The sequence below is a fragment of the Lytechinus variegatus genome, chromosome 12, assembly GCF_018143015.1.
Source record: "Lytechinus variegatus isolate NC3 chromosome 12, Lvar_3.0, whole genome shotgun sequence".
In the NCBI taxonomy this organism is placed as follows: domain Eukaryota; kingdom Metazoa; phylum Echinodermata; class Echinoidea; order Temnopleuroida; family Toxopneustidae; genus Lytechinus; species Lytechinus variegatus.
Window position 1 is genome coordinate 10,827,197 of NC_054751.1, and position 24,774 is coordinate 10,851,970.

At 34.8% G+C, this 24,774-nt stretch overlaps 1 protein-coding gene across 2 annotated transcripts; it reads right to left on the reverse strand.

Moving 5' to 3' along the window:
• Nucleotides 1–2,881: 2,881 nt before the first annotated feature.
• On the reverse strand, nt 2,882–24,748 carry LOC121424858 (golgin subfamily A member 7-like). Of its 2 annotated transcripts, none has more exons than XM_041620694.1 (5): nt 24,651–24,748; nt 6,477–6,596; nt 4,921–5,073; nt 4,269–4,370; nt 2,882–3,568 (listed from the first exon to the last, which is right to left on the reverse strand). In XM_041620694.1, exons 1-5 carry the CDS (start codon nt 24,663–24,665, stop codon nt 3,536–3,538), a joined length of 423 nt encoding a protein of 140 aa, XP_041476628.1. In that variant the 5' UTR covers nt 24,666–24,748; the 3' UTR covers nt 2,882–3,535. The 2 variants fall into 2 exon arrangements, with proteins under 2 accessions (XP_041476628.1, XP_041476627.1); XM_041620693.1 differs by lacking the exon at nt 24,651–24,748 and adding an exon at nt 24,448–24,620.
• Nucleotides 24,749–24,774: the final 26 nt, after the last annotated feature.

Genomic DNA, 24,774 nt, shown 5'->3' on the forward strand with positions numbered 1-24,774 from the left:
AAAAAAAATCAAAAGAGAAAATGGCAGTTGATGATTGATGAGAGTACATTATCTCCTGCTATTATCTGTAATGAACTCTTCTACAGAATCATTATCATGGAAACAAGCTATAAAATTCACAAGAATTTAATATCCACTTTGGGTGATTAGTACCTCGGTCACATTTGCTCTACGGCGGCCGTACGGCAAGTCAAAAACAGCAGTTTTATTCATTTTTATTCAAACCACCTATGTACAGCTGGTACAAAAGATGTTAAAACGGATGTTTTCAACTCGCCGTACGGCCGCTGTAGAGTAAATGTGACCGAGGTATTACTAACAAATATTTAGAATTTTAAAAGAAATTCAATTTGAGCAGACCTGAACTATTTCCTATAGTGCATTAAACATATATGTGTGTATGCCATGATATAGGGTTAGAACTGCCTAAGGCAAAAAATCTGGGAATAACAGAAATCGATCAACTATCTTGTGTTGAAAGGTTCACTTTTGCATACTGTAGTATTGATTTTATCATCCCAAATATACATAAAACAGTGCATGAAGAGTGATGATTATGCAAAGACATTGATTATCAATGACAAGATATGTTAATAATATCTTCAATTTTTTTTTACTTTACACAACGGAACATAGAAATAAATTCTGAACACATACATGTACACTCACAACTACTGAAATATACAAAAATAAAATGCACTAGAACAAAGACATTTATACCATTTATACAAATCATATGGAAATAAAAATACCAACTAAGACCTTGGTTTCAAAAAGTACATGTACTTTATCTAGTTTTGATGAAATTTGAATTATCGATACTATTCAGGACTAAGGTAGAAACCTGTCTTTGAACAAAACGTTTAATGTTTTACTGAACACATCTTTTAATATCACTTTCCAATATATTCATGTAGAGAATATAGTAGAAAAATGTTCCCTTTTCTGAAACCCCCCCCCCCCCAAGTACTTCTTCAAACCAAGGTCTTCAGAAAGCCTGTATAAAATTAATAATAATTATTTCCTTGATACACTGTACATGTATGTATATTGAAGAGTGCAAAAATATATCATCCCATGTTTCTCTACATGATTACTACATTGAATTAAAAACCTTTGAACAATTGAGGAGCTTCAAACACCAGCTCCCTGGAACAATTAGGTTGTCATCACATTCAATGCCAATTTGCCAAAGAATCTGTCATATTTGCAGTGATTAAAATTGGAAATTAAATCATACTTGGCAGAGTGTCCAAGGCTTTTATATTAATTCAAAAAAACCTCTGCAGGAGCCTTCAAAAGTTTGATTCATATGTAAGAAATGCACGCTTTTCTCATTCTGATGATATATAGGGTAAACATACAAGTCTCAAAGATGCCAGAATAAATCAGGTAGCCTGAAATTGACATAGAAGGCCAATGTAAAGTGAGTAAATTCATAATAAAATGAGTTCTTGTGGACATTTAACGGATGTCAAATAATTGATTAAGAGGCATTTTCAAGTAAGATTTGTGAGAATTTTCATCACTTTCCATACAGTGGTGCTAAACAGTTAGTGAACCCCATCAGAAAATTGACATACATGTATTTAAAATTGTTCAAATTCTACCATCTTTCAAATATTCAATTGTGAAGTCAAGTGACAGAATATTACATTCAGTATAGTTTTTTTCAGTGTGCTCACCAAACATTATTGTCTACGTTTAACATTCGGCATGAAGGAGTGCATTTTCTGGGGCCCGTTGCAGAAAGATTTGCGTTTAAACGCAAGTCAAAAAATCAATCGCAAGTCAAAAATGCGCGCTGTTGATTGGTTGAAAATCAAGTTGCGAGTGATTTTTAGAGTTGCGTTTGATTGCAACTCTTTCTGCAATGGGCCCCTGGTGGGGTTCACTAACTTTTCAGCACTACTGTATGTACAACCCATTATCGACAGTTAATAAGAAATCAATTTCTTTTGAGTTCTTTGATGAAACCTTTTCTGTCATGTCCATCATCTATAAAGGAAAGAATTTATTTGGCCTAAACTTGACAAGTTACAAAGCCTTATCACAGCCACAAGAGGGATGTTTCACAAGCCTAAGTCTGACTTAAAGCAGCACATACATTTCAATAGCGAGCAGTACATAGCGCATTGCAGCATCAGTCAGATCATGGGACATACACTGCCTCGTATCTCTCAATCCGATTATAAAAGCATTGAATAATGTGTGCGTGGTGCTGTTTAGGCATAACTTAACTCACACTTAACTCTTTGTGAAAAACCCCAGGTCGGTGTTTCATAAAGTTGTTTGTGAAGTTACAAACGACTTTACGCACAACTGGAACATGTTCTTAGGTCATAACTCAATTACATACAGATATCGCATAGCACAAGAAAGGATCACCAGCCATGCATAAAGTCATTTGTATCTTACCAACAGCTTTATGAAACACCCATCAGGTCTGTTTGGCTACAACTTTGCAATATCTGTGACGTCGGGAAAATGAAGGGGATTGTTGCATGTTTGTGTGAAAGAAAACACACATCAATATATTTGTTCACCATTCACATTTACCAACAATTAAGGCCAGAACAATGCAATTTGAACATACATGTACCCCATTGTCTTATTTTAATAGACATACAAGAGTTGAAATCTCTTATATTTCATAGTCACTTTTATCATCTTACAAGTACCAAATGCACAAAGTCCTAGTCTCGTCTCCCTATTAATTGTACCATTTTTACTATGATATATAAACTTTCACCCTTTCAAGTAACTTGTGCATTAATTAGCTTTTACATGTATAGCTTTTAGAGTCTCATGTATATATTGTGCTAATAAATGTACAAGCATGAAAGATTCATCTCCGTCTGTGTTTTTTTTTTCATGTGGGTACAAATAATGAAACGTGTGTGAACCTCAATACCACTTGTAAACTTTAGTTTGAGAGCCACATTCACAATTAATGCTATCATCACCTATCTCTTAGTCTTAGGTCAAACTGGGATACTTCAAGTTAATGATTGGAGGTTTCATGAAATCTCCATTGAGATGAGTTTTTAAAATATACATCCCCTCCCCTAATATCAAATACAATGTAGAGGCTATTCATATTCTAATCAAGATAAAAATTGGTCTCAGAATGTCACTGATCACTAGTATCATGCTAGAAACCAAATGCTTCACTAGTTTTCAAATTCAAATCTTCTTGAATTACAATATCATCTCAATTAACATGTATACTTTAATACAATGTTACATATTTTTAATATACTTTTCAGAATTATATTTCATTTGGCCATTAGTGGGTAGCACATCAGCAGTATGAAGAATAACTGTTGAAAGCATTAGATCACATAAATTTCTCAGACGTTACGAATATCGCTATACAATTATATTTATAGTCATATTCCTATTTACATAAAAACAGGTATGAAAATGTCTTGGTCAGGCTATTTACATGAGAGATGTTGGTATTCCGTGCCCTGATCGACGATCATTACGCCAGAAGTAGATACAACCATGAGTTCCCATGGCCAGACTCTTATCATGTGTCTGTGGCATATACCGTGATCTCGATCTGAAGGAAGTAACAGAATTAAGGACATAACTCGTGCAAAAGATTTAAGCTACATGTACCCCCAACAAGGAAGGAAGCGAAAATGAGGACATTTCCTGTAAAAAGACTGAATGTACATGTTCATGTTTCTGTCATTACATCAACATTTAATGCAAGATGCAATAAGGATATACAAAGATTGTTCATAAAAGTCACACAGAAGTACAGACATGAGGTGAACTATGAAAAAAAATCAATATCTCAAATTTGGTTTAATTATTATCTCATTCCTGTTGCAAACATAAGGCATATACTGTACATTAAGCTGAAAAGAAAAGATTCATCATTTTAACCATGGACCAATAATCATTAATAAATTTGTTGTATTTCCCCCAACATTACAAGCATGATTCTTTAGTTTGAATGGATGATATCTGCCAATAAGCTGGAACCAAATCACTTTGCTGATTGATAAACTTTAATATACATGTGCAGGAAACTATAAATTGCTTAAATAATAGGAAAATGATATGCATTTACTCAAATAGTTTTGAATCAGGCATTGTTGTTTCATTTTAAAACCATGTCATGAAAAGATATAGCCTTATAGGTTATATTGTTTGTGAGGATGTCTCCACAACTGTATGCTAGAAGCAAGATAAAATTCCTGTCTGCGAGCAGAACAAAAAATGTTTTATTCTCAATTATTTCAAAAGGATACAACCCTGAGTCCCCGTGTAAACGGGTCTGTGATGACCAAACCTCGTGGAGCATAGATTTCATCATTCTGCTGCTGTATGAATAGTCCTGCCTTTTTTACACACTAAGAAGCAAGTTTACAAAGAAATCAAATAAAAATAAATGAAAAGCTGGCAATCCCACGCACACAGGTCTCCAAGTGTTAAACCGGTAAAGATGAGTTTCAAATAAAGATTAAAAAAATCAAATTTAAATTTACTACGGTTAGGATGAATATCTCTTTTGGGGAATACGCACATATATTCAACTCTACAAATAATGTATAAGTTTGCAAGGAACTTACAGATTGATGTCAGACTATTTTTTTCTTTTCAAGGGGCTACTTTTCACAACTTACTGCCTAATTCTGCAACATTGGATAAGCTTTACCATTGCATTGAATGGAGATTTCAAGAGCTTCTATTTTTAGTTTCTATGGCTCTTTTGAGAATTTTTGGGGCTAAACTGCTCAAAGCCCAAGTGTAATTTCTCCCTGATTGAAATACATGTTAATAGCTGCTTCTATACTTGAAATCTAATTGATGTCTTCAACAACACAGAACCATTCATTCACAAAAAAAAAGAAATTTCTTATTGAAAAGATGAAATTCAAAATTTCTTTGTGAAAACTGTACCTTATCATAATGTGTAGTCATACAGACAAGTACTGTGTAGGCTGTCAAACATGCGAGGCAGCTTTCACAGTAAGTCCTTGCACCTAACCTCTCAGCCTCTGCATAAAACTCGTTCAGTTTGTTGATGGTGAACTCGAACCTGGTTTGATCAATCTAGAAATAGACAGAAAGTATAAACAAGAGAATAAAAAGTTTGGTTGTGAAATGGTAGATAATCTAATTTCTAGCAAAATTATGATAAACAATAGCATGTGTTTAACAATATGAGTCAATAATTTTCATGATTTCACATCTGTTACTATTATGCTTTTCACGTTGCACTTTTTTCCCTTAACCCCAGGGGCCTTAGCCCCACCAATTTCCCAGGGTTAAGCTTAGCCCACTTCGGTTTCACACTACGTTTTAGCAAAGTGGGCTAGCATGGTAGATAGTACGGTACCATTTGGCCCTGCTGAAAAGCAGGGTTAGTTGGCTTATAAGATGCAGTGTGAAACGAAACCGGGCTAAGGAAAAGTGGGGCTAAGCATTAGCCAATCAAGTGTGGCAATATCAATATTCATGAGCTGTGTGATAGTCCAGGGTTAATATGTTAACCCAGGCTAAGCAAATAGTATGGGGTGATAAGAAAGAAAAGAGTGATTAAAATAAAGATAGTACGATGGGGTTACAGAAATGCAGTATGAAAAGCATATATATGTAGTATCACATCATTCCAAGTTGAAAGCATTAACAAGTACATGGTAGGAAAAAATTACACAGGGAGTCGGTAATTAAAGATGATTATGCCCCCGAACCCTGGAAAATAAAAAGAGCCCCCGAAAATCCTCATTCACTGCAATGTCTTCCGATGTTGCAGATTTAGGTAGTAGGTTGTGAAAAGTAGCCCCCCCCCAAAAAAAAAAAATAATAATAATAAAGAAATAAAATAATAAACTAAAAATAAAATATTAAATCGCAGATTCAAGCACTGCCGTTGGGTCTTTATTCCAGCAATATAATATACACTATCCCACGTGTGCCTATCTGTGTTGGCGATCTTCAGTGTGATCGATTTTCAGCTTAGATTTTATGATTTCACAAAGTTCAGTTCATGTAACTGTACCAGATCTAGATCCACGATGATATAGTAATACTTAACCATGGTTTTACAGACTTTCTCACAAAAAAAGTGTTTTACTGCAACTACTTTCATTTAGCTTTAACTGTTTATCTAATACATATTACTTTTTCAGCTAGATATCAACATTAAGACATTACTGCCCTTTGTGCTCTGACACAAGGCTTATTTACCTATCATTAAGCCGATTTTTACAAATGACTGAATTATTCATTTTGTACAATCATTCAAACACCTCCGACCTACATGTACAATCAATAGCAAAGCTTTGTGAATTAGATGAAGACCTATAGTGGCCCATAACACCAAACATAGCAATTATCATACATTTTTTTAAACAATTGATTGCATTGACTACAATGTATAGTTAACCGTGAAAATCAAGCATATGATTAATTCCCGAATTTTTTGTTATGGGGCCCAAGATAAGAATAATTACCCGATCGATGAGTTCTTGAGGAAGCTTCGTCTGGAATTTAACTCCTGTGCCTTCAGAGTAGTCTCGTTGAATGAACACCTTGCCTTGGAGTTGCCTTGTGATGTTCTCCATGGCTATATTCTATACAAACAAACAGGGGAAATGATGGTAAAATACTCAAATTGACAACTTTAATTTAAAAAGCTGCTGTAAACTGCTCATCTAAAAAAAGAGCCAATGGAGTAAATAAGAGAGTCAAAAGGGGCCTAAGCTTTTGATCCTAGCAGAATCTTCTTCGGAGGCAAAATGACAAACATATAAGGTGGAACAACCATAATATAGACCACAGACATCCAACAGCAATTTTATACTAATGCATACTAATTTTATACTAATGCTTACCCTGTCTTATCAAATTTGATTCAAAATGGCCATTTAGATATAAGTTTCTGAAGTTTTGTTCCAAATATACATAATAATACTCAACTTTTTTCATTTGGTAGAATCAAACCCAAATTGCAACATGTCCCAAAAGTAAAACATCAGACAAGCAGATCCATGGATGTGTGAACAAAATCAAACAAATAATAATCTAAGTTACAAAGTTTTAAAAGTTCATTATTAGTAATTTCAAACTGGCTGAATAAATACATGTACACTGAATAGTGATGAATTGACCAAAATTAAAAACAATTTTGCAATGGTGAATGCAAGTGCATCATGGGTTAAAAAACTCTGATCACTTTGAGAATATGTCACCTTTCATGAATCAAAATGCAAGGACACATTATACATGCAATAATATACAACAGAGATTACCTACATGTTAACATATATACAGGGCATCCCAGAAAGAGGAAACCGTAATTTAGTGAATTTTGTTGTCATCATAATCATAAATTTTCTTCATGTGATGTACATCAATGAAAAGATATGCATCCCCTCTTTCATTTAAAGCCCATCTCGATGTTCATAATGCACCTATGTATTTATTGAATTAGCACAGAAATAGGGTCAACGGCATGCTTCCATGTTGCCTTCATTCGACAGGGGCCAAGTGCAATGCGGGAGTAAATGGCAACTGTAACTTCCATGTTGCGTATCGCATGCTGTGCAGCGCAACTCTGGTTCTCAAGAGCATACTTTCGAGCGTGTACTAATGCCCTATGTAAAACGAAGGGCAGGGAATCTTGAATCGAGGCCACGAAAGATGGCGATACATTTCATGATTTTATATTGAGATGAAAGTCGAAAATAAACATTGCAAATAAAAAGAGACAAATAATTCAACAAACATTGATGCAATTTGTTTGTGTGTGAATAGACATTTTATTTTTTTAAAGACTTGAGAGAAAAAATATACATACATGTATGTATTGTAGAAAAGCTTAAATCTGGCACAGGCACATTCATAATATAACCTTGTTCTCTTTTACTATTCCCTGTGTGGTGAAATATAGCTGGCAATGTTTGGTTTATTCATTATCTCTTGTTCTTGAGAACAAATGCTTGATTTTCTAACCCTGTCAGTTTTCATTACAACCATTCAACTATTCATCATGTAACCTGGCTCTTAACCCTAAAAAGACTGGGGGGGCTGATTCAGCCCCCCCCCTCGTCATTTTTCGCGAGAAATCCGCCGCGCAAATTTTTTTGACCGCGTAGCTCGCTGACTTTTTACTTTCAAGTCTCGCGCAACTTTTGAGACCAAAATTGTGACCCCCGGGTACGCGGTTCCACAATTACGCAACATTTTGTAAGTGCATGCAGACCCAAAATTACTCAAAAACGTGAATTTGTGTACAAATCCAATGCAAATAGTGTTTTCAGCCAAAATTCATAAATGTATCATTATTTTTCCTTTTACTGCTTAAAACCAATTAATTTTATTTGTTTTATGGTCAAAATAAAGTCCCCGACAATTTCCATTGAAAAACAATAAAACAAAGAAATAAAAAAACAAAGAAATACATAAGAAATTTAAACAACAATAGAATACATAAGAAAATAAATGTGATGCTGAAATCTTGTTTAATAAATTTGATCAGATGCCTATCTAGAGTATGTGAAACAAAAATTCGCATTTCAGGGGCATTATTTTATTAATTAGAGCAAATTTATGATTTTACGCATAAATTAGCATAATTAATGAGACATGAGATTTTTTGCAGAATTTGATGTTACGGTTTCGTAGATAATGCCATGGGTAACGTGTGTGCCAATTTTCGTCGTGATCGCGCCATCGACGGCCGAGATCATAAGAGGGGGCTGAATCAGCCCCCCCTCCCAGTCTTCTTAGGCGTCGAAATAGCCCAGTCTATTTAGGGTTAAAGGACAAGTCCACCCCAACTAAAACTTGATTTGAATAAAAAGAGAAAAATTCAACAAGCATAACACTGAAAATTTCATCGAAATTGGATGTAAAATAAGAAAGTTATGACATTTTAAAGTTTCGCTTTATTTCACAAAACAGTTATATGCATCTCGGTTGGTATGCAAATGAGGGAACTGATGACATCACTCACTATTTCTTTTGTACTGAAATATGAAATATTTTGAAATGAAGTTTCATTCCTACATGAACATGTGGAATTCCATTATTTTAACATTTTGTGCTTCAGGCAAAAAGGTCCTAATCATCAAATTTGTAAAAATTTAAATATTGTATAATTAAAAAAATTAAAAACAAAAGAAATAGTGGGTGACATCATCGACTCTCAGTTGGATGTAACTGGCTCGTTCATATACATGTAACTATTTTGTTAAAAATAAGCGTCATATGTCATACGGTTGCAGAGTTAGGTGTCATTAGAGTCTTGCGTGTAAACTTTAACATTGACCTGAAAATGACCTTTGACCTTACAATGTGACCTCCGACTGCAGCATAAGCAAGTATTTAGGTCTGGATCTACTCACTGGTCCACTGCTACCATCCTGCCTGTGGAGAATCTACAGGTAGGACTGGTATTAAAATGCTGCATTGAGCTTACACACTTTAAATTATTAATTTCCATACAGTTGCAATTAAATTTTCATTAGTAACTTAGAATAATTTTTGTATTGACCAGAGTGCTCAAAAACTTGAATTTTGGGCATATTTTTGTGTACGCCCTATATTGGTGGAAAGTAATAGGGTAAGAAAATTTTCATTTTTCAAGCTCTATTGTTAATAAAGAAAAAATAATTTAAAGAATCAAATTTACGTAAGAGCCAAGTTATAAAATGAAAAGCTGTAATGGAAACTTGACTAAAATAAAATCAAGCATTTGTCCAAAAGAAAACGAGAACATAATCCAAACATTTTTGCCACACATAGAGATGTAACTAAGAACTGAGAAGGTTATATCATAACCTTGTTCATTGAATGAGTGGATCTACTCACAACTTTCTCAGAGTTTACAAGTTTCCATTCACAAAACATATTTGCCATATACATGTACTGTAAGGACTGGTGGTATTTGACCAATCAGGAAGCACCATTTAGATCATGTGATCGTGGGAAAAGACTGGCGATATTCAACCAATCTGAAAGCAGTATTCAGATCAAGACTGACAAAGACTGACTGAAAACTCTATTTTGATCACGTAAAGTACAACTTTTACAATCCAAATTCATCGCAAATTGACTGGCACATTTGTACGCTCAGCTGTAGCTGCGCTGACGATGATCAAAGAAGAATCTGGCTAAGTCAAATCCTGATCTGTTCGTCATCAAATTTTGCTATTTTCCAGCATATTTTTCGGACAGGTGGTAATTAAATTTATCTTTACAAATAATTTCTTCCTTTTTTCCCCATCCAAAAGCAAAATTTAGGAGTAATCAATGTCATGAGGGCCTTTCCTCCAGACCATAGACGCTTTGCTCGACCATTACCAGCCTAATGCCTATGGCCATCATTCCTCTGTGTCACTTATTCACAGCTACCATCCTGCCTGTGAAGAATCTACACGTAGGACTATGGTATGCCAATGCTGTATTGAGCACACACTTTAAAAAATCATTAAAATAACACCCGGGGGGGGGGGGGGCCACTTACATTGACGAGTGGATACCATGCGCGACCAAAAAAACACGTAAAAGGGATGTCCTTTTCACGATAGGGCACGTTACGTACGTAACATGAAAAGGGTGTCAAAAAAACAAAAATAATGAAAAAAGGGTATCTAATTCGCTAGGAAAATTACGTGTTTAGGGTCGAATTTGCGGGAATGATAAAACAAAATTAAAATGTTTTATAAAGGATTTCCTTTTTGCCCCAACACTACGTGTTAAGAGTCCTATTTGCTCGAGGTGTAGAAGGTGAGGTCGTACTAAACCAAATAAGGTAAAGCCGACAACCAAAGGACCCGTAACAATAAAACATTCCTGTACTTGTTTAGGGGTTCATTTCAGGAAATATTTTCCAAGAGTATCGATTTTTTTCCAATACTTGTTAAGGGTAGGGTTTCACACGCCAATACTTGTTAAGGGGTGCATTTTCAGAATATGGAAATTACGTGTTTAGGGTGCTTTTCGATACCCCATGGTCGCGCATGGTATCCACTCGTGAATGGAAGTGGCCCCCCCGGGAAATAACACTTTTGGGACCAAAGTTATTAATTTCCATACAGTTGCAACTCAACTTTCATTACTAACTTAGAATAATATTTGTATTGACCAAAGCGCTCAAAAACTTGAATTTGGGCATATGTTTGTGTACGCCCTCTATCTATTGGTGGAAGAAAATATGGCAAGAAATCTTTTTCATTTTTCAAGCTCCATTTTTAATAAAGAAAAAATAATTTAAAGAATCAAATTTACCTAAGAGCCAAGTTATATAATGAAAAGCTGTAATGGAAACTGACAGTGTAAAAAAATCAAGTATTTGTCCAAAAGAAAAAGAGAAAATAATCCAAACATTGTCAACCTTATTTTGCCACACATAGAGATGTAACTGAGAACAAGGTTATATCATAACCTTGTTCATTGAATGAGTGCTCTGTGTGACTGTAGGGCAAGCTACGAGGACAACAAAAATCAGCAAATGTTGAAAAAAAACCTCCTCAGAAAACAGCGGATTTATCATATCAGTCTAAGTAACTTTAGATTTATCTAGAAACTAAATTCTAGATCTACCGTACCTTAACCCAGGGAACTCCCACCCGCATAGCGGGCGGGAGCCCAGCCCCATGACCTTACGTGTAATTGACCATACCCACCTGACAAGCGTGAAGTATTTTTTTTTCTGCGTATCCACTGGATCTCGCAGTTCTCCAGGACTGGAGGAAATCAACAGGTCAAAATAATTCTCCGAATAAATAGTTAAAACAGAAATCAAGCACTTACCACGATTATATGGATGAAGGTCTATAAAGGAGTGGCAGTTTCCTGACATCTGGGCACAAACTGGAATCTAAAAAAAAACGAAAAGTTCTCTCCCTCTACCCCAGTCTCGATCGGCCATTTTGTTACGATTCATACAAAAATGGCCGATCGAGACGGGGGTACGAGAGAACTTTTCGTTTTTTGAGGTTCCAGTTTGTGCCCAGGCGGGAGTTCCCTGGGTTACCGTATACCCAGTTGTTGTGTATCCGGACGGGTTGTGTGTCCGGACGATCAATTTTAGAATGTCATTTGGAAAAAATTACCAGCGAAGTTTCATCAATTTTTAGTACAAAATGTTAGGAAATATTATAAAGAATAAAATAGAAAATGATTAGAAGTAATGAATTCATATTTTTAGTGTAATCCACAGACAAAAAAGAAGGCTTCAAAAAGATAAGTGTACCGTAAGGGCACTAGTATTCAACCCGTTTGGAGAGTTTCCTCAAATATATAGAAATATAGAATTCACCTGAATTTCAGACCCGTCTTATTTCCAAGAGCAAATGCTGGTTATTCTTTTTCCGTTATTTTTTTCTTCAACCAGTTGACTGTGTGCGCGGGCGATCGAATTATACGGCGACGGTTTTTTGCACTAGTATTCAACCCGTCTGCACTAGTATTCAACCTAGCGATGAAAGATGGTCCTGTCTCTCAATCTGCCCTTGTCCCATCCGACTATGGACTAGACCATTTGAGATGAGACCAAACAGGGAATTAATCAAAGCCAGATACTTACATAGATCTAAATCTAATTTAGCAATATAAACCCTTTTGAGATTTGCTATCTATCCTCACTAGGTTGAATACTAGTGCAATTCAGTGCAAAAGGCCATCGGCGCATAATTCGATCCTACGCGCATACAGTCGACAGATTGATAAAGAAAATTCCGACAACAGATTACCCTGGAAATAACAAAGGTATGAAATTAAGATAGTTTCCATATTTCTAAATATTTTTGGAAATATGTCAAAATCTTTGAATTATGCCGGGTTGAATACTAGTGCCCTTACGGTACGTGTCCGGACACCCAACCTAGTCTTGAGGACGCAATGATGATGATTCATATCAATATATATAAATTATGTATGATCACGAAATAAATTTTAATGTTTGTTAAATAAGATTTTTTATCTCTAAATTGTTCGTTAAGACGGCATTGCTTTCCGGAAGTACGTCATACATAGGCGGTTCAAGGGTCGACGCTATCGTAGTTCCGTTGTTTACATGTGGAACGAGAGGTCTACGCGGCATCAGTTAGGTAAGAAATCTTCATTTTTTTACATTTTTTAAAGTAATATTTAAAACCTTCCTACGCATTAGGCGTAGGAAGGTGTAAGAATTAATAAAATTAACAAAATTCTAGTGAGTTCGGTTTAAAAAGATGGATTTTTTGGGGAAATCCATCTTTGTTTTGGTCGTTCGCTGAAGGCACTATGGAGAGCAACGTTCTCGCCAGTGTAGAACACACGCGTCGCATGCGACACACGCAAATTCCACAAGCTCCTGGTGCGTCACGCGCAAAAAGTGAGCGACACGGGCAAAAAAAAAATAACAGACAAACTACGATCTTATCACTTGACCGGATAATATCCATGCATAGACACTAACTGGCGAATTTCCACTTCCAGCCGGCTAGCCAGCCACGCTAGCTTTGCCAGCCCACTGGCGCGGGTAGCTAGCTGAGCCAGAGCGCGAGCCGGACCTGCACGCAATGTTTGGAACTGAATTGTCCGCGATGCGACGTAACTTTTCATTTTTACATGATACCGTATTCTGATAACTTTCAAGAAATTTTGATTTTAAAATGCATTATTCCATATAATTTTCCTGGTAATTACTTGCTAAGTACATTCTTAACGTTCATTCTCAATTTCTGCTGTCATGTAACAACGAAATAATTGTTGAAATTATTGGATGTATGAACTGTAATGGCCGCCGGCCGGCCAGCGACATGCGTATGGCAAGCTATTTTAACATTTTCTGATATCAAAAATTATTAGATTTATTGATATCAAGAATTAATTTCTTGAATTCATTTCTTGATATCATAAAACGATTTCTTGATATCAAGAAATTAATTCATGGTACCAAAAAACATTTATTTTTATATCAAGAATTAATTTCTAACTTGATATCAAGAATTCATTACTGATTAATCATCAGAATGATTTTTTTTCAATAAATTGACGATCGAATTCAGAAATGAATTCTTGATATCAAAGATTCATTTCTTGTGATATCAAGAATTCATTTCTTGATATAAAAAATAATTTCTGGATATCAAGAATTCATTTCTTTAAAAAAATCAGATTGATTTTTTGCAATACATTGACGCTCGAAATGAGAAGTGAATTCTTGATATCAAGAATTGATTCCTGAATAAAAATCAGAATTATTTCTTGCAATATATTGATGCACGAAATCAGAAATGAAAATGAAGACCTTGATATCAAGAATTAATTTCTTGATATCAATAATTCATTTGTGAATAAAAATCAGAATGATTTCTTGCAATATATTGATGCATGCACAAAATCAGAAATGAAAATGAAGATCTTGATATCAAGAATTCATTTCTTGATATCAAGAATTAATTTCTGAATAAAAATCAGAATTATTTCTTGCAATATATTGATGCACGAAATCAGAAATGAAAATGAAGACCTTGATATCAAGAATTAATTTCTTGATATCAATAATTCATTTGTGAATAAAAATCAGAATGATTTCTTGCAATATATTGATGCATGCACAAAATCAGAAATGAAAATGAAGATCTTGATATCAAGAATTTCTGATTGAAAATCAGAATGATTTCTTGCAATACATTGACCCTCGAAATCAGAAATGAATTCTTAATATCAAGAAATTAATACTTGACATCAAGAAATTAATTCTTGATATTAGAAAATGTGAATGAATGTTAAAACGGTTTGCGATATACATGTGGATGATTTTGTGAAAGGAAAAAAGCGAGATCCCGGGAGCGAGATGTTAATGTTATTTGTATGACAGCTAATTGCTGGATTCACCATTTATTTTTCATCTAAAACAGACTATAATTTCTTGTATTGTTTTTCACATGTGTGTACAGTTCTATTGATTGATGTTCGGGGGGGGGGGGGGGTGGCGTGAGATCGATGTTTAGGTATTTTTAATCGATATGTCATGCCAACTCCCCCGCCCCTAGATCCTGCATCGTACAGATCAGAAATATGCCTAAGACTTTGCAACATCTCTCTAAAGGGAATTTGAATTGCAAAATGATGAAAATGGTCAACACATTTTCGAAGTCTCAACCTGAAAAAAAATAAAGCATGGTAAAAATGAATAAGTGATTTTATATATTTCCAATATTTCCCAACTGAAAATTAACTTACTGTTAACACACGTTCGTGATACGTAGGTGTCATTTTCAAGTGACCAAACATTAAAGCGGGAGTTCACCCTGACAAAAAGTTTATTGTAAACATAGCAGAACTTAAACATAATGATAAGCATTGATGAAAGTTTTACGAAAATCCATCAAAGACTTTAAAAGTTATTAGAATTTGTATAATTTTTTTTTATTTGTATAGTCGCTGATTGAAAAAAAAATAAATGAAATGTCCGTCACCACCCAAAGCAATCGCTCTCATGGCTCATGTTTTAAAATGACCTCAGTGGCTGCCCAAATAATACCCATTTTCATCGATTTTCATCTCATGTTTACCTGATTTAATGGTTCAGCAAATCTTGGCAGATTATCTAAATTTGTTGTCGAGTGTCCTGATGACAGATCTATCCCAGTTGCTTCACCCAAGGTATTACGCAATGTACCTTATATGACGAAGGAGGTATCACTTGCTTTGGCTGTAGCTTCATTTTTTTATTTCTTAAAGAGTTCATAGCAAAAGCTTAAAGGTATATAAAATATATTTTAACTCGTTAGGACCTCAAAATTTTTTAAAACATTCCTAATGGATCGTTCATTAATCTGACATTTTTGTGACTTCTATTTCGTTTTATTTTCTTTCCCGCGGTTGTCAGAAAAATGCGTGATTTATATTTATCATGTTTATTTTTGGAGAACGGGAGTCCGTACCGAAAGGTATATTAAATATATTTTAATTCATCAACACATCAAAACAATGTTAAAACATGCCCTGATAGATCGTTCATTAATCTAAAATGTTTGTGACTTTCGTTCTTTTATTTTCATTTCCGCTGTTGTCAGAAAATTGCGTGCTTTATATTTCTTCTCGGAGAACGGGAGTCTGTAACGAAATGTATATCAAATATATTTTAAATCATTAACACCTTAAAATAATGTTAAAACATGTCCTGAGATAGATCGTTCATTAATCTTAGATGTTTGTGACTTCTGTTCTTTTATTTTCATTTCCGCTGTTGTCAGAATAAATGTGTGAATTTTATTTCTGAGAGAGTTCAAAACGAAAGGTATATAACATATATCTTACATGTAACTCGTAAGGACATCAAAACAATTTTAAAACATACCTAATCGATCGTTCATTAATCTGAGATGTTTGTGACTTCTATCTTGTCTTATTTTCTTTCCCGCGGTTGTCAGAAAAATGCGTGATTTATATTTATTTTTGGAGAACGGGAGTCCATATATAACGAAAGGCATCTCAAACACCTCAAAATAATGTTAAAACATGTTCTGATAGATGCGTGATTTATATTTCCTCTCGGAGAACAGGAGTCCGTACTGAAAGATATATCAAATATATTTTAATTCATTAACACCCCAAAACAATGTCAAAACATTTCCGGATAGATCGTTCATTAAACTTAGATGTTTTTGACTTCTGTTCTTTTATTTTTAATTCCGCTGTTATCAGAATAAATGCGTGATTTATATTTATCATGTTTATTTTTGGAGAACGGGAGTCCGTACCGAAAGGTATATTAAATATATTTTAATTCATCAACACATCAAAACAATGTTAAAACATGCCCTGATAGATCGTTCATTAATCTAAAATGTTTGTGACTTTCGTTCTTTTATTTTCATTTCCGCTGTTGTCAGAAAATTGCGTGCTTTATATTTCTTCTCGGAGAACGGGAGTCCGTACCGAAAGCTATATTAAATATATTTTAATTCATCAACACATCAAAACAATGTTAAAACATGCCCTGATAGATCGTTCATTAATCTAAAATGTTTGTGACTTTCGTTCTTTTATTTTCATTTCCACTAATGTCAGAAAATTGCGTGCTTTATATTTCTTCTCGGAGAACGGGAGTCTGTAACGAAATGTATATCAAATACATTTTAAATCATTAACACCTTAAAATAATGTTAAAACATGTCCTGAGATAGATCGTTCATTAATCTTAGATGTTTGTGACTTCTGTTCTTTTATTTTCATTTCCGCTGTTGTCAGAATAAATGTGTGAATTTTATTTCTGAGAGAGTTCAAAACGAAAGGTATATAACATATATCTTACATGTAACTCGTAAGGACCTCAAAACAATTTTAAAACATACCTAATCGATCGTTGAGATGTTTGTGACTTCTATCTTGTCTTATTTTCTTTCCCGCGGTTGTCAGAAAAATGCGTGATTTATATTTATTTTTGGAGAACGGGAGTCCATATATAACGGAAGGCATCTCAAACACCTCAAATTAATGTTAAAACATGTTCTGATAGATGCGTGATTTATATTTCCTCTCGGAAAACGGGAGTCCGTACTGAAAGATATATCAAATATATTTCAATTCATTAACACCCCAAAACAATGTCAAAACATGTCCGGATAGATCGTTCATTAAACTTAGATGTTTTTGACTTCTGTTCTTTTATTTTTAATTCCGCTGTTATCAGAATAAATGTGTGATTTTTATTTCTTAGAGAGTTCAACGAAAGGTATATAACATATATCTTACATGTAACTCGTAAGGACATCAAAACAACTTAAAAACATACCTAATCGATCGTTCATTAATCTGAGCTTTTGTGACTTCTATTTTGTTTTATTTTCTTTCCCGCGGTTGTCAGAAAAATGCGTGATTTATATTTTTTTTGGAAAACGGGAGTACATAACAAAAGGCATATCAAATATATTTTAACTCAAACACCTCAAAACAATGTTAAAACATGTCCTGATAGATGCGTGATTTATATTTCCTTTCGGGGAACGGGAGTCCGTACTGAAAGATATATCAAATATATTTTGATTCATCAACACCTTAAAACAATGTTAAAACATGTCCTGAGATAGATCGTTCATTAATCTTAGTAGTCTGGTCTGTTAGCGTCAAAAATGCCCTACTTGTGGACACGGTGGACAAAAGCATGATTTTTTCTCCAGACCTTTGTTTATGTATAAGAATTAAGAATGGGGTATGCTCCAAAAAATCTGGCTGCAGGAACAGTGAAAAAATGGGTGAAAATGTCAGAATTTATGAGTTCAGATTTGTCTGATATATAGACTAGAGCTAGTGCAAAACTCAATAGCAGTGCATTATTTTGCATTGGATTAGTTCTTAAATTCAGACCCTTTTGGAACAGTTCTTCTGTATGTCCTCGCATCTCAATGCACCAAATATTTAAAGCAGATGCTAAACAAGCCGATGGGTGATGGTGGAGGGGGTTGAATGTTGGTGTGTATGTACATATTTTGGTCTTGGGGGAAGGATGTGCAAGACACATTTTTTGCATGCGTTGGAAATTGTGTTGCCATGGTAACAGTGTATCATTGCAAAAATAAGGTAAAAATCTTGCAGTCGGAACTACTTCCTGTGTTTTCATCCGATTCTCATGAAATTTGGCACACACATTGATCTTGAGGTGAAGATGTCCAAGACTTATATTTGTGCGTCTTTCAGAAATCTTGTTGCCATGGTAACAACACATTATCTGGTGAAAATTGGGGAAAAAACCTTACAATTCAAACTGTTTCATCAGTTTTCAATCAATTTTCATGAAATTTGGCACACACATTGGTATTGAAGTAAAGATGTACAAGGCAATTTTGGTGTGTGTTTCCAAAATTGTGTTGCCATGGGAACCACCTATTATATGGCAAAATTTAGGTAAAAACCTTGCAATTTGAAACTACTTCATCAGTTTTTTTTGTTGTTGTTGTTTTGAACAAATTCTCATGGAATAACTATGGCTCACACATTGGCCTTGAGGTAAAGATGTGCAAGAACCTTTTGTCAGAGAGTGCATTGCCTTGGTAACCACATTTAGCCAGAAATATGGGGAAAACTCATTGTGGATCAGTCTACTTCTCAGTTTTCAGCCTGTGCTCATAAAAGTTGACACAAATATTCATTTCGGGTAAAGATTCATATTCAGTATTAAAAGGGAATCAAGCCTTGGTCATAATGTTGTGTGCATGGAAAAGGAGAAAAATAAGAATGGTGAAAGTTTTAAAGAAATCGGACAAGCAAAATAAAGTTATGGCTGCTTTAAAATTAAGATCCCTAAGGCTACTAGTATGTCGAATTCAAATTGGCAACTGGGTAAGTAAATTATGACAAGGGGTGAGGCTGCAAGGACAACTTTCCCATAAGACTAGTACTTAGTTATCAGGATTTTTGGTTTTCTCCTAAATCCCTATTCCATTGGGGCCGTAATATATACCCGGTAGTATGTTTTATTTCCTCATGAAAGAAAAACATAATTTGAAGTAAAACTTTTGAAAAAAAAGAAATTTTAGCTAATTAATTATTCCAGTACATGGAAGAGTGGTCCTTGCCTTCTTACATCACTATGACATCACATATGCGGTCAATTTGAAGCCTTCTTGGGTATAGTGATTACCAATGTTTATAACTTTAATATGTTCACAACTTTGTTATGGTTTGTCCGATATTGTTCAAACTTTGACCTATAAACTCGTCTGATTTTTCATTTTCCTCCAAAAACAAGTGTTTATTTGGGTTTGATTCCTCTTTATAACGTCATATAATAGCGCAGGGTATTAATCACCTTCAATAATATTCATAGGGTTTTTTTGGGGGGCGGAGAAGGTCCTTAAAAACTGACAACATAAAAATATAGACCAAGGCCATGACCATGAGGAACTTAAACACTTTAAAAAAAACACCACTTACATTTTTTATTTGGGGGGGGGGCTTTAGAAAATTGCCACATAAAGAGTAAAAGGAAATTATAACGACTAGGAATTTAACCCTCCCCCTCCCCCCCCAAAAAAAAGGGGGGGGGAATCCTTTACACTTCAGCATATTAATTTAAAGCCTCAAACATTCTGCTTTGAAAAAAATGTTTCCGGTGTCCAATTAATCAATGTTTCATTTGAAGCATGAAACAGGGGCTGTCACAGAAATATACTGAAAAATTTAAATGAAAGAAAATATTAGACTAAAATCTATTGTGCACATAGGTATATTTTTGATATGGTATGTTACTGAGTCATGGATTTGCAAGTGAATTTCTAAAATAATTAGTGCAGAGATTTTTGTATATATTTATATTTCTATAATTAGTTACATGAGGTACACTTTAAAATATGTCAGAAAAAATATACTTAGAGAGAGAGACAGGAAACAGAAGGAGATGGCATGGTGAAGCTCAAAATCAAGAGTGATGTGAAAGTTGAAAAGAAAGAGTAGGAACGGAATATGAATATGAATAAAAGACTGAGTAGGAGAATATAAATAAACAATGGTTAATTGAGTACTGTAAACAATTTTTCATCAAATCAGAATGCATTAAACTTCAAATGAATGGTCTGAAGTGCAAAGGACTCTTCTTACCTTTGAAGGGGGGGGGCATTTTCTGCTAAAAAGTATATCAGCCCCCTATTTATTCGGGGAGGGGGTTAAGTTCCTAGTCATAATCCTTTAACTGTAATTTTTAAGAGGTCTCCCAAAAAAAGAGTAATGTCTAGCTTTAAAAATGGTTTGAGCATGGGGAAGTAGAACTAAAAGTGGTATGGGGAGGGGTGCACATCTTGGGGAGGTGGAACTAAGGTTTGGAAAGTCAGCTGTTGAAAGTAGAAGGGGTACACATTTTGTTTTGCTTGCCAGTGTTGGAACTCCTCTGCTTCAGCGGAAGGTTTCATATTCACCCAGTGTACCTCCAGCGTATATGCCCTTAAGGGGATGCGTTTATTAAGAGTGTTTATCATTTTTATGTTTGTAATGGCCACTGCCTTTAACCTTCTTTGATGTCAGATTTAAAGGACTAATCCTGCCCCTCCCCCCCCCCCCCAAACCAAGAAATATTAATGAAGGTGATTAATACCCCCACATTTTAATGCAGAGAAGACATTTAGAATTTAATGTGATGATCTTTACCCTAAGATGAATATTTCTTCAAATTTTTATGAGCACTGACTAAAAACAGGGGAAGAAGTTTGATCCACAATTAGTTTTCCTACATTTCTGGCTATCATATGTGGCTACCCTGGTAATGCACTCTCTGACAAATGCAAAAAAAAAGTTCTTGCACATCTTTACCCCAAGGCCTATGTGTGAGCCAAATTTCACGAGAATTGGTTCAAAACTGAAGAAGTAGTTAAAATTGCAAGTTTTTACCTAAACTTTGCCATATGATATTTTGTTACCATGACAACACAGTTTCTGAAACACACACAAAAAGTGCCTAGTACATCTTTACTTCAATACCAATGTGTGTGCCAAATTTCATGAGAATTGATTGGAAACTGATGAAGCAGTTTGAATTGTAAGTTTTTCCCAATTTTCACCATATAATATGTTGTTACCATGGCAACAAGATTTCTGAAAGACACACAAAAGTGTGTCTTACACATCTTCACCTCAAGACCAATGTGTGTGCCAAATTTCATGAGAATCGGTTAAAAACAGAGGAAGTGGTTCTAACTGCAAGATTTGTACCTTATTTTTGCAATAATACACTGTTACCATGGCAACACAATTTCCAACACATGCAAAAAATGTGTATTGCACACCTTTACCCCAAGACCAAAATATGTACATACACACCAACATTCAACCCCCTCCACCATCACCCTTCGGCTTGTTTAGCATCTGCTTTAAATATTTGGTGCATTGAGATGCGAGGACAAACAGAAGATCTGTTCCAAAAGGGTCTGAATTCAAGAACTAATCCAATGCAAAATAATGCACTGCTATTGAGTTTTGCACTAGCTCTAGTCTATATATCAGACAAATCTGAACTCATAAATTCTGACATTTTCACCCATTTTTTCACTGTTCCTGCAGCCAGATTTTTTGGAGCATACCCCATTCTTAATTCTTATACATAAACAAAGGTCTGGAGAAAAAATCACGCTTTTGTCCACCGTGTCCACATAATTTCGCTAACTGACCAGACTATAGATGTTTGTGACTTCTTTTCTTTCATTTTCATTTCCGCTGTTGTCAGAATAAATGTGTGAATTTTATTTCTGAGAGTTCAAAACGAAAGGTATATGAAATATATTTTAACTCGTTAGGACCTCAAAACAATTTTACAACATACCTAATCGATCGTTCATTAATCTGAGATGTTTGTGACTTCTAATTTGTCTTATTTTCTTTCCCGCGGTTGTCAGAAAAATGCGTGATTTATATTTATTTTTGGAGAACGGGAGTCCATATATAACGAAAGTCATCTGAAACACCTCAAAACAATGTTAAAACATGTTCTGATAGATGCGTGAATTAAATTTCCTCTCGGAGAACGGGAGTCCGTACTGAAAGATATATCAAATATATTTTAATTCATTAACACCTCAAAACAATGTTAAAACATGTCCCGATAGATCGTTCATTAAACTTAGATGTTTGTGACTTCTGTTTTTATTTTCATTTCCGCTGTTGTCAGAATAAATGTGTGAATTTTATTTCTGAGAGAGTTCATAGCGAAAGGTATATAAAATATATTTAACTCATTAGGACCTCAAAACAATTTTGAAACATTCCTAATAGATCGTTCATTAATCTGATATATTTGTGACTTCTATTTTCTTTTATTTTTCTTTCCCGCGGTTGTCAGAAAAATGCGTGATTTATATTTACTCTTGGAGAACGGGAGTCCGTAACGAAAGGCATATCAAATATATTTCAACTCAAGCACCTCAAAACAATGTTAAAACATGTCCTGATAGATGCGTGATTTATATTTCTTCTCGGAGAACGGGAGTCCATAACGAAAGGTATTTCAAATACATTTTAAGTCAATACAGCTCAAAACACTTTAAAACATTTCCAGACAAAAAGACCCATACATTTTTAGATAAACAGCAACTTAACATTTCAACATTTTGCCGATATCAACTCTAAGTTAGGTATTGGTGTGCGCCGCCGATTAGAACAATATTACAGTGAACTTCGCGGATTGGCAATGAAACTTGACTTTACCGGGATCAAATCATCAAAGCACATGTGAAAATCAAAACATCACGTGTAAAATCGGCCACCACCGAATCGGCGGGTTTGCGACACGCGTAAGAAAAATCCTGGCGAGAACGCTGCATCTGAAACACCTCAAAACAATGTTAAAACATGTTCTGATAGATGCGTGAATTAAATTTCCTCTCGGAGAACGGGAGTCCGTACTGAAAGATATATCAAATATATTTTAATTCATTAACACCTCAAAACAATGTTAAAACATGTCCCGATAGATCGTTCATTAAACTTAGATGTTTGTGACTTCTGTTTTTATTTTCATTTCCGCTGTTGTCAGAATAAATGTGTGAATTTTATTTCTGAGAGAGTTCATAGCGAAAGGTATATAAAATATATTTAACTCATTAGGACCTCAAAACAATTTTGAAACATTCCTAATAGATCGTTCATTAATCTGATATATTTGTGACTTCTATTTTCTTTTATTTTTCTTTCCCGCGGTTGTCAGAAAAATGCGTGATTTATATTTACTCTTGGAGAACGGGAGTCCGTAACGAAAGGCATATCAAATATATTTCAACTCAAGCACCTCAAAACAATGTTAAAACATGTCCTGATAGATGCGTGATTTATATTTCTTCTCGGAGAACGGGAGTCCATAACGAAAGGTATTTCAAATATATTTTAAGTCAATACAGCTCAAAACACTTTAAAACATTTCCAGACAAAAAGACCCATACATTTTTAGATAAACAGCAACTTAACATTTCAACATTTTGCCGATATCAACTCTAAGTTAGGTATTGGTGTGCGCCGCCGATTAGAACAATATTACAGTGAACTTCGCGGATTGGCAATGAAACTTGACTTTACCGGGATCAAATCATCAAAGCACATGTGAAAATCAAAACATCACGTGTAAAATCGGCCACCACCGAATCGGCGGGTTTGCGACACGCGTAAGAAAAATCCTGGCGAGAACGCTGATGGAGATAGTGTCAAGACGTCAATGATGAAGAAATATGACATATCTAAAAAAATCATCATCATTGCGTCCTCAAGACTACACCCAACCCCCATCCTACCTGTTAGATAATGTTCAGTCACACTCAGTGGGTCAGTCTCAGATATATTTCAACTAAAATTAGTTTATTTACAGTAGGCATTTAGGCTAGCTTCAAAAATTATATCAACATCTCTATCACCAAAAAGTGTAATTCTTATACATATATATCCCATTAGTATCATCACGATTCCGTGATAAAGTAATACGATTAGTGCAGGAGCTTAATTACCGTACCGTACCTGTCCAGCGTCCAACATTGCGTTGACATTATTCAGTGGCGATTGCTTCGTTTGGGCCTTATATTTGTATGTCTTGCCGGGGGCATATCTGCCCATACTCTTCTTTTAATCCACGTTTCTTCCAAATTTGATTTTTTTTTTAATTGCAGGAAATACAGAAACATACGAGTTGCAAATCATACACAATTTATAATCATACTTGCCTGTGAATTTGCCATAAATATGGACTTTGATATTGCTTGCAAGAGGAGCAACAAATACGGTACTCTCGGATGGTCTAAAGATGGCGCTAAATAAAAATTGACATTTCGCTGCGCTGCTGCTCCA

Excerpts from the sequence above, each read along its gene's own strand:
- LOC121424858 (XM_041620693.1), bottom strand. The coding sequence starts at position 24,543 with ATGGGCAGATATGCCCCCGGCAAGACATACAAATATAAGGCCCAAACG. Across the intron at positions 4,371-4,920 it reads TGACTACACATTATGATAAG|TGTGTAAAAAAGGCAGGACT; the intron begins GTACAGTTTTCA and ends CTTGCTTCTTAG. Across the intron at positions 3,569-4,268 it reads TTACACGGGGACTCAGGGTT|ATCGAGATCACGGTATATGC; the intron begins GTATCCTTTTGA and ends TACTTCCTTCAG.